Source organism: Dermacentor variabilis, chromosome 7 (assembly GCF_050947875.1).
Source record: "Dermacentor variabilis isolate Ectoservices chromosome 7, ASM5094787v1, whole genome shotgun sequence".
In the NCBI taxonomy this organism is placed as follows: domain Eukaryota; kingdom Metazoa; phylum Arthropoda; class Arachnida; order Ixodida; family Ixodidae; genus Dermacentor; species Dermacentor variabilis.
In genome coordinates, this window is record NC_134574.1 from 76,111,136 (window position 1) to 76,122,529 (window position 11,394).

General features: G+C 46.0%; 1 protein-coding gene across 1 annotated transcript; it reads right to left on the minus strand.

Annotated features, from left to right (window-relative positions):
- Positions 1-239: 239 nt before the first annotated feature.
- Positions 240-6,882, minus strand: LOC142588702 (uncharacterized). The gene is made up of 8 exons (XM_075700520.1): positions 6,849-6,882; positions 6,356-6,549; positions 3,834-4,056; positions 3,080-3,436; positions 1,526-1,746; positions 1,297-1,456; positions 847-943; positions 240-476 (listed from the first exon to the last, which is right to left on the minus strand). Exons 1-8 carry the CDS (start codon positions 6,880-6,882, stop codon positions 449-451), a joined length of 1,314 nt encoding a protein of 437 aa, XP_075556635.1. The 3' UTR covers positions 240-448.
- Positions 6,883-11,394: the final 4,512 nt, after the last annotated feature.

Sequence of the window (11,394 nt, forward strand, 5' to 3'; positions counted from 1 at the left end):
CAACTTCAGTCATGGTGGTCAGCTACAACAGGTAACAGTCATGAACGAGGACGGATGGGGTGATTACGCATGTGTTGCGGACCCCATCCGTCCTCGTTCATCACTGCGAACTGTTGTAGCTGACCACCAAAACTGAAGCTGACAGCTTATCAGAGTTGTTGGTGTAGACCATGCGTGCTCTAGGTTGTAAAGGGAGTATATTTTATGTTTTCCTTTTCAATAAACCTTCAGTTGCTAGTCAGCACCTGTACAGTCTTCTGTCTTGTCCCTGTTGCTGCACTGTTTTCTTCCAAGTCTCCTTCATCCCTTGTTTGGCCATGTGCCGTTGCACTGGAAAACTACAAATTTAAAGTACTGTCAACATTTGCCTCAAAAATTCAGCACATCTAGAAACTTCTTGTCCCCTTGTCCCCTGGTGGCCTCCAGCTGCTCATGATGATGGTCTGATTCATGACATCAAAGGCGAAGCTGCATCCCTGCAAAAAAATAAATAAATATGTAAAGAACCAAAAATTTTCTATCATAAGCATCTTGGTGGACACACTTCCAATAGCAAAACCTCTAACAACAAAAAGTGCAACATTAAGTGCAGGTTGCTGACACTGCTCAAAAATATGGATCAAGGATGAGGAAAAGTAAAATAACATATATACTTGCACTAAGATATCTTCCAAATTAACAAAACACTTCCTATTTTGTCTGCCCCCAACTTAAAACCAGAGGTTATTTAAACTCCAGTAATGCATGCAATAAAATGCACATATTTATTAGGAAATATTTAGTGTTGGCGCCTCTAAATTGCTGATCTATAACTGCCAATCATTAAAGTACTGAACTGTCTCTTACCGTTTCTTCTGTCTTGATGGTGCATAACGGAGCCATTCGGCAATCGAAAGATGTATTTGTGACTCCGTGGCCTGTGCGAAATTGCTTTTCAGCGTTTCTGAAAAACAAATGAAAAAAAAAAAGAGAATGAATCATCAAAGACAAGGCTACATTGGTTGGCTTGGAGAAGAGGGTTAAAGTAAGATAAGAGAAAGCCTCATGGCTTGTGCTGAACAACGGCCTCATCACCCTTCGCTATAATAGGCAAAGCAGAAAACCAGCAGGGTGATGGCATGCCAGGAAAAGCCCATGCTATCAGTATAAAAAAATATACTGCTTATGTTCCTTACACAGGAAATGCATTCAGTGCTTCAAGCCTATGCATTGTTAACTGACAGCTAAAAATCATGGCATGCTGAAATGCGAATGTGCGTATGCATGCTACACATGAGAGATATATAAATATAGCACCTGTGAGGACTTGGAGCAGGTATAGCCCAATAAATGGCCTTTTTCCTTTTCTCCCAGTCAGAGAAAAGTCCTGGGCCAACGTGTCACACATGCATCTCCGCATAATTTTGCGTACAGAATCTTGCACTGATGTGCCACCGATTCGCGATAAATGGGCCATCTAGAAAAAAAAAAGACATCCACATAAAATTTCATGCATGTGTACTTGCAGAGCAAAAATTTAACTTACGAGGTCTGTCCTGTTTTTTTCATCATGAAGCTGCCACTCCAATTCTTCCAGCCTCTGATGAGTTGCCAGGGGAAGCAGTTCAAGAATGGCACTGCTGACAGGTTGTGCACACGGTTGTTTATTTTCTGTGATGGCTTGCTCTATCCTTTGGATGGATTTTTCCAGGCCATCTACCTGAGCTCTTATTCCCTTCACCTCCTTGAGCAACTTTCCAAGCATGGCTAAAACAAAGAAGAGAAAAGTAACTTGACCAAGCTAAAACATTTCACTGTAATGGTTTTAATCTTATGTAAGCAGTAACCTAAGTATGTCTTCATTCTTTCTACAAGCAAAGCAATCCACCTAAGAAATAGTAGTAACAGTTAAATAAAGGATTCCTGCCATTTCTTTCTTTAACCAATAATCTGCAAAGGGCCTAACTTAAGTTGCATGAATAACACTTTGCATTTCCAATACAAGAACACCATGCAGAAACATGCACACGTAACTTCACAGGATCCTTAACACAGCCAGAGTACTCGTGCTGCAATGAAAGGTATAAGAAATGCAGATATAAAACAAATTATTCAACAGTCAGACTTAAAAATGGTGAATTAAACATATGCAAATATTCTACTGTTAACATAAGTGCGTTTTCCCAAAAAGTATTGACTAAATTTAGGGGATCTACAATAACAGTGAACATATTTGCTTGTAAACGCACTGAAATAAATTAAAGACCTATTGCACTTTGAAGACTTACTATTTACATTCCACTCCCACTTTTGCTATAGCTCCACATGGAGCTGTAGAATATTTAAGTAAATGAATAAAATTAAATAAGATTAACTTATGGCAATGACCAATATGTGATCATGTGGCTGCTACAACTGAACAGACCAACTTTTCCATGCTAAATTGTAACACCATGGTTGGATGCAACCTAAGTGCAGTGAAGCTCCGCCCACATTTGGGACCCCCACACCGAATTCCACTGCAAAAAAATGTAGTCAACTGTTAAAGCTTTTGTGACCTAAACAAGAAGCTAATCACCAGACGAAATGATAAGACCAAGAATTTTGATGCTCATGCTTGCTTGATAAATTAAAACACTAAAAGCTGCTCTCATTTACTGTACTGATTGGCCAGCAGAGTAATATAGAGAATGTGAACCATGGCCCAGTGTTACCAACTTCTTTTTAAAATTGTATCCTACTACGGTAAAGCTCACAAATGCGGCAGGCACCTGCATATGACACCAACAGATGCATCACCAAAATTAAACACATTCAGTAAGGCAATGTTAGAGCAACACTGTCTATAAAGTGCCTAATGTAGAAACATTCGCATGATCATGCAACCTGCACCTTCCCTGTATGGCGGCCAGAAATAAAGGTTTGCTGTCGTCTATCTATACGCTCCACTTATGAAATAATCAACTATAGCCCTTCTATAACCTTTACAGAATTAAAAAGCACCTGACCAGACTGTACATAAAGTTGGACAAATTCTTGCGACCTGCAACTCATGTCGCAAGCATAATAAATGATTCCAAAGGCTGACAGCAGCCCCTACCATTTTGGTCAAGCTTCCTTTTTTCAGCAAAAGAATCGCCATCATCTAAAGCCACTTCCCGGCTAGGTGGGGCCTTTTGTATCTGGGGATCCTGTGAAGCAAGTGACTGGGGCTTGAACCGTGAAAATTTCACAATTTTTGGCGGTGGTGGTCGTGAAACAAACTTCGCAGTTTGTTGCGAAGAATTAAAGCACTGTCCTCGTAGAGGAACAGGAAAGTCGATGCTCTCTTCATCTGAAGACTCCAGGCGCGCTGGTGGCCGCCTCTTCCGCCTTTGCTGAATTGTTTCAACATCTGAGGCCAAATCTGATGTGAATTCTGCTTGCTGCTCTTTTTGTCTAGCACTTTCATAGCTGCCTAAAAAGAATGAATGTAATATTTATTGCCCAAAAAGAAATGAAATGCAAAGCACTAGTTTTAAAAAGACAAACAAAAAAATTTATAGAACTGTTGAACACTGAGTGGTGAAAGAAATAACAGCATAATATAAAAATGACATGTCCAAATTAATATGTTTAGTATATTCATCTACTCAAAATTTGCCACCTTCACTAGTTTCAATACAAAAGCAACCAGTTCTGGTACTAAGAGTAAACAAATTGTAGATACCTTAATTATAAGGTTCAACGAAGATAACTTTCAAGCTCAAAGTTTAGCTAACAATACTGCCAAAAATTTACCGATCTTACTGATAGTACACGAACTTAAGCTACCAACTTGAACATGTTTTTAGAAACTTGGGCAAGAAGCTTACCACATGTCCACAACACTCGACATCTGTAGCTAGTCCAGTCGCTTGATGGTGGTTGTTGCTCTTTGATGGCAGTAGTTATCTTTGCGGTGCTCTTAAATGGTGGCCACCTAACTGTGTTTTCTGAAATCCACGAAGTGGGCACGACGGAAACTTCATCTTCATCTTCAAAAAGAACGATGCTGTATGTCTTCCCCCCTGAAATTATAAAACAAAGAAAACTGAATTAATGCGATGGAATCCTAGCCACGGTGGGTGCAGTTTGATGAAGGTGAAATGTGAAAAACATGTATGTGGCGAGTGATGTCAGTGCAGATTAAAGAACCACTGGTGGTTAAAATTTATCAGCAGCCCTCCACTATATGCCTCTCGCCCGCCTTTAAACTCACGTCATTGTGAATCAATTCATGTGCCTTATCTACCCTGATAGGCAAGTTTTATATTTTACGAAATCAACCAGTGATCCCCGAAAATATTGCCTTTCCTATTATTCAGCAATGCAACTGCTACACTTGTACTGCAGGTAATGATATGGTGGAATGAGAGGTTTAACATTTCGAAGCTGCACATGGATTTTTTAGAACACAAAAGCGGAAGGCTGCCAATTAATTTTTGACCACTCAGTGTTCTTTATAACATGCACTGACATCACACACATTTTCACTCCATCAAAATGTAGCCACTGTGGCAAGGATTCAATCTCATGACCTTGAGAAGAGCAGGTCCAATGAAATGAACAGTTTAAATTAGCAAGTATACCAGCACAGGCTATACTTGTCTCATTTAGTCCATTCATTTCAGTGGACCAAACCATGGCATGTGTGCAATAGAGGAAATACTGCATAATTATCTCCTCCGCTTGGCAAGCACATGCATTTATTTCTAATTTCATCAACAGGCCACACAGAAAGATCTTGTGAAAGGTCTTTAGCAGCAAAAACCAGGAGCTCTGAAGACGGCAATGGTTGCGAATACAAGTCAGCCAAAGTTGTGAAATAGTGCCCACAGATGCTGGCCCCCGACACCGATTGCAACATATTAGTTACTAATACAATGTGACCTTCTTTAAGCTGGACACAATTATCCAGCCTGCCAAGCTTTAGCACAGTTCCTTCAAACTCTAGCAAAGAGTACTGTCTGCCTTGAAACCCTGGTGGCACAGGTCCATTAGAGTGCTCTCCTGACAGTCTTGGGTATGAATTGAGAGAACCTGTGGAAACATTACTAAGAAAGCGTTTCTCACTGAGGCGCTTGATAACCTGCTGAAGAGCTCGAGCCTTCGTCCTTACTAGGGTCTTAAGATTATAAAGGAAGTTTTCAAAAACGAAGGCTGAAAAGTCATCAAGAGGGCCAAATCTTCTGGCATCGTCAGCTAGATGCAACAATGAGTGCACGTTATAGACATAGATCCCCTTTCCATATAGGGAGCCAGCCTCAGCTACAAACTCTTGAAGAAGGTGCTCCGCCAAGTCCACGTTGTGCACTGCGTAATCTGGGCATGCAAGGATAGCAATAGCAGCACTAAGCTTCATAAAATGGTCGTAAAACTTTCTTTCCAAATTTCCTTGGAGGACAAGTGGTCCATAGTACAGTAGAAAGTTCCTAAACTCAACCGCTTTCCACTGCTCCAAAAATTGCAGTGATCGTGGCCTGCGCTTCATGTCACTTGGAACATACAAGTTAAAACTAGCAAGCATCGTGGATACATGAAGCTTTGACTGTGATGACATTTTTGAAGCTGATGGCTTTTTAGAAGCCCAATAACAAATGAGTAGTTTCTTCATTACTCCCAAACAAACCAGGTGCATATAGTCTAGTGGGAACTGTGTGACCATCCCAACACCAAAACACTGCAGCGGAGACTCGCTATGGTGGTGATGTTCTTGGGCAAAGCTCCTGAAATCTTCATCAGTGCGCAAGGGACTGTCATGGGAATCAAAAATGATTTTCCTGTCAAGTGCAGAGTATGCACCCTTTTGAGTGCACCTTTCACATCCAAAATAGGCTGTATGGCCCTTAATGCATTTGATGTAAGCCCTTGCTGGGGCATCACACACAAATGCATGGATTTTCACAGCATAGACCTTGCCATTGTACATAAGGCCCTCCTCAAGCAGCTTCCTTATTTCGGAGACAAAATCACTTAAGTACAAGGTCACATCTCCAGGCTTGCTGTCACCCTCATAGAGAGCAGCAACAAATGGAGAGGAGTGTGAACTTTCCTTTACAAGCACGAGAATCGGCCAGAATTGCTTTCTCGAGCTGCGGGAGAGCGGAAGGCCGTCTACGTTCACAATGAGTGACAATGTCCGACAATCTGCAGGAACATGTGCAACATGTTCTTCCAAAGAACGAGAAATTCCAAAATAGTGGTAACGACCACCGGTCATCACTGCCAGATCAGTATGCCTCTGCGTCTTTAGCAATGTTCTAGCATCCGAGGGTAACTCTGGATGGTATGGCTTGAGCACTTTAAGCAGGGAATTCAGGTGTGAAGCAGGCAATTTACTATTAATAGCCCATACACGCAAGTCGTACTCTAGACACTGAGTAGCGGCACCAGACTCAGGTGTCATCCTATCTTCACACTCCACCAACTCGTCATCGTCAGAAATCCGCGACAAGTCTGACGTTGCACTTCCTATGTCAGAGATGCCGCTAGAGGTGCCAAAATCTGACAAGTTGGAACTGCGGCTTTCATCTGCGTCCTCGCCTGGCACTGATAAAGAGGATAAAACGACATTATGCGACAAAAAGGCGTATTGATCCTGCTCTGCTCCTGATGCGCACAATCTGCTGTCACGACCATTATCAACAACGGCCAAACAATTTTCTAGTTCGCCGTGAACAGCCTCTGCTATTCTTCGGCGTCGTTGCCGAATGGACACTTCACTTAGTGAACGCTTCACTCTCTTCATGATGCAACGAATGTAGCACTTAAAACCATCACGAAGGGCATGGCTAAATTTGTGCCAACCAACACGTGTTACAGCACAACAATGAGTAGAAATCACTTACCACTGAGGTCATCCTCGGAGCAAGCCTGCGCCATTTCAGTTGAATTGCAGAGAAGCTACAAGAAAAAAAGCACAGGCACGGCGACTGCAAAAAAAACTATGCTAGAACAACAAAAAACGCGGACTTTGACACGACTGCCGCTGAGTGGCACGTTTTTAGATGAGCGCGCGTCGCAGGGCTGGCTGTCGCATGGAAGAAGGCATGGAAGAAGGAAATGGGCTCTCGGCTGTACCGCGATTTGGATTTGTGATGATCTCCATGGCCATTAGACTGCGGAGCGTCAGTGAAACCAGAACTCAATTTTTTCGGCAGTTTTTATTTAGACCGCCTGCTTAATAAAAAAACAGATATTTCAGCTGTTTAGAAATATTTTCGATACAGGTATATATTTTTACATCAGTGTGACATAGTTAAGTACACTTGCACTGCTCGCCAGCTGTATGCACACCACATGCAAGCTTGCGCTCGAAGCAAAAAAAAAAAATTAATGTAGTAATGGTGAGGAGAAGTGATCTAGCTGGTACCGGCTTTTCTATTTGGGCTTCAGAAATAGCCCGAGAGGGCAGACAATTAGCCTATAGCATGAATGTTATAGCAATGTCATCGTAGGTGGTTCAACATTTATTCATCATTTGACAATATTGCTGCAATGTGAAAAAGACCACTTTAGAGCAACGTTATCAGCATGTTGCTTGGTAACATTGCAGCAACATTATCTAATGTTGAAGAATGTTAGCGCAACATAATACAACATTGGCAATGTTGTTGCAACGTTGCAGTAACATACTGTGCTACTAGGGTTCCTACAAACATTTACAAGCGTCGTGCGAAAAGAGCGAGCCCAAGCTCTACTGGAGACCAGAGCGCAGCTGCCGAATGAGGCGATCGCGATCTTCACTGAGGAAATGGGCCGTCTGTTCCGTCACGCCGACCCGGAAATGTCCATGGAGAAGAAAGTCTGCCTACTGATGCGTGGTGTAAAGGAGGAACAAGGAAGAAGCCCACCGAAGACCGTCAACGAGTTTCTTCGTGAGGCGACGAGCATCGAGAAGACACTGGAAATGCGGAACCGGCAATTCGAACGCCGCACCAAGCCAACAAGCTACGCCAGAGTTCAATCACTGGCCACTGTCGACCTGCGCGAGACCATCAGGGCAGTCGTACGAGAGGAGCTTTAGAAGATCTTCCCTTCATCGCAACCTCAAGTGGCCTCAATCGCCGAAATTGTCAAAGAAGTTCAGCGATTGCTCGGAGTCCCCGAGGTGCAACCACAATTGTCGCAGCCCCAGCCAGAAGCGATGACCTACGCCGCCGTCGCCCGCCGTCAAGGTTCCCCACCACGACCGCGCCAGGGCCCTGTAACGCCACAATTCCGTCGGCCACCGCCGCCGCCGCCAGCCAAACCGTCCCCTCACGCGGCGTTCCAAGGAAGACAGACGTTTGGCGCGCTCCTGACCACCGCCCACTCTGCTACCACTGCGGAGAAGCGGGTCACGTCTACCGACGATGCCCATACCGGGAGATGGGACTGCGAGGGTTCGCCGTCAACGCTCCGCGCCCGCAGCAAGCTGAACGCCCTCGCGATATCGCCGACTACCTCCCCGCTACTCAGTGGAGCTCTCGACTACCGTCGCGTTCGCCATCACCAAGCCGTTACCTGTCGCCGCAGCGCCGACCATACACTGGCACAGCCCGGGGGCGACAGCGAGCCCATATCCGGAAAACTAAAAACAGCAACCGATGGAGGTGGGGTTGCTGTTCGTCGAACTGACGAAGATCCTCCGCCGCCGACGAAGACGAACTACCTCGACGACATAACGACACGCCGCCGTCCCGACGAAGTGTGGAAGCAAAGAATACGACGACGAAAGACTACCTGACGACGTCACATACCAGCCACAGGTCAACGCGACACAGCCGTGATCCGACGCCAAAACCGAACCGACGCCAAAACAAAGAACCACCGACATCGACGTGCTTCTCGACGGCCACGCAGTCACCGCTTTAGTCGACACAGGGGCTGATTACTCCGTCATGAGTGGACACATCAACGCCCAGTTGAAAGTTAAGACTACGTGGGAAGGCCCTCAAATTCGGACCGCTGGAGGACACCTAATAACGCGGACTAGAATGTGCACGGCAAGAATTACCATTCACAACCGGACTTACCTGCCACCTTCGTTATCCTCCAACAGTGTTCACGAGACGTCATTCTCGGCATGGACATCCTGAACCAAGACGGCGCAATCATCGACCTGAAGTCCAAGTCAATAACGCTGTCGGAAGATCATGCGATACCGCCGGAGAGCCTTCCTAGTCACCGCGCATTGAGTGTGTTCGACGATCAAGTGAGCATCCCGCCTCACTCAAGCATTGTTATTTCGGTCGGCACCGAAACACCCGCTGACATAGAAGGCGTCATCGAAGGCGACCAACGTCTACTGCTCGACCGTGAAATTTGCGTCTCAAGAGGGATCGCACGACTGCACGGAGGAAACACGAAAGTGTTGCTGACAAACTTCAGCCAGGAGTTCAAGTACACCAACAAGGGCACGACGATCGCATACATCGAGGAAATTCTGGAAACCAGCAATGCGTTTGTTCTCTCGGATTCTGCCGCATCTACCCCGACGACCGTAGTTCCCGAGCCAGACTTCGACATAAATCCAATTCTACCCGTTATTAAGCAGCAACAGTTCAGAAGTCTCCTTCGACGATACAAAGAGTGCTTTTCGACTTCATCAAGGATTCGACGAACCCCAGTCGCAAAGCATCGCATAATAACCGAAGAGCACTCGACCTCTTCGCCAGAGCCCTTACCGAGTTTCGACGCGAGAACGTGAAGCTATAAGGCACCAAGTTGACGAAATGCTGCGCAACGACATCATACAGCCGTCCAAAAGCCCGTGGACATCTCCTGTAGTCTTGGTGAAGAAAAAGGACGGAACCCTACGTTTCTGCGTCGATTATCGTCGTCTCAACAAGATCACAAAGAAAGACGTATGCCCCCTCCCACGAATAGACGACGCATTGGATCAGCTCTGCAACGCTAAATACTTCTCGTCGATGGACCTCAAGCCTGGCTGTTGGCAAATAGAAGTCGACGAAAGAGATCGCGAAAAGACGGCCTTCATTACCCCAGACGGCCTCTACGAGTTCAAGGTTATGCCATTCGGACTATGCTCGGCGCCTGCAACATTCCAGCGATTGATGGACACGGTTTTAGCAGGATTGAAGTGGCAGACCTGTCTCGTTTACTTGGATGACGTCGTCGTCTTCGCCGGAAATTTCGACGATCACCTGAGGCGGCTTGCGACAGTACTAGAGGCCATCAAGTCGTCAGGGCTCACTCTGAAGCCGGAAAAGTGCCGCTTTGCTTACGATGAGCTTCTGTCCCTAGGCCACGTAATCAGCAAATCTGGTGTGCGCCCAGACCCGCAAAAGACAGCTGCCATCGCACAGTTCCCGCAACCCATGGACAAGAAGGCAGTGCGCAGATTCCTTGGCATGTGTGCCTACTACAAGCGGTTTGTCAAGGACTTTTCACGCATTGCTGAGTCGCTGACACATCTAACTAAATGTGATGTTGAGTTCAAGTGGGAAACGCCGCAGACCGATGCATTTGAAGAACTTAAACGACGCATGCAGTCACCGCCGGTACATGCGCACTTCGACGAGTACGCCGATACAGAAATCCATACTGATGCCAGTAGCCTCGGCCTCGGTACTGTTCTAGTGCAGAGGAGAAACGAAGTCGGAACAGGTGACAGCTTACGCTAGCCGGTCGCTGCAAAGCGGAAGGCAACTAATCTACGACCGAAAAGGAATGCCTCGCCATCCTTTGGGCTACAGCTAAATTTCGCCCTTATCTATATGGCAGGCCATTCAAAGCCGTCAGCGATCATCACGCGGTGTGTTGGTTATCGAATATAAAGGATCCTTCAGGACGACTGGTGCGGTGGAGCCTCAGACTACAAGAATACGACATCGCTAACCTACAAGTCCGGACGAAAAAACTCTCATGCCGATTGCCTATCACGCGTCCCCATTGACCCGCCTCCGCAAGATGACGAGAATGACGACGCCTTCCTTGGAATGATAAGCGCGGAAGACTTCGTTGAACAGCAACGGGCAGACCCGGAACTAAAAGGCCTCGTCGAATATTTGGAAGGGCACACCGATGTTGTCCCCAGGGCATTTAAGTGCGGATTATTGTTCTTCACGCTTCAAAACAATCTACTCGTGAAGAACATCTCACCAGTCCGCGCCAACTACCTTCTTGTTCCGTCGGCGCTGCGTGCAGTACTGCGCGCCCTACATGAAGATCCGACCGCCGGGCACCTCGGCTTCTCCCGGAAGCTATCGAGGATACAAGAAAGGTATTACTGGCCGCGCCTAACCACTGACGTCGCCCGTTACGTCAAGACATGCCGAGACTGTCAGCGACGCAAGACAATACCCAGATTACTACAGCCGATCGAACCTCCGTGCCGACCATTTCAGCAAGTCGGGATGGATTTGTTGGGACCGTTTCCGACGTAAACAT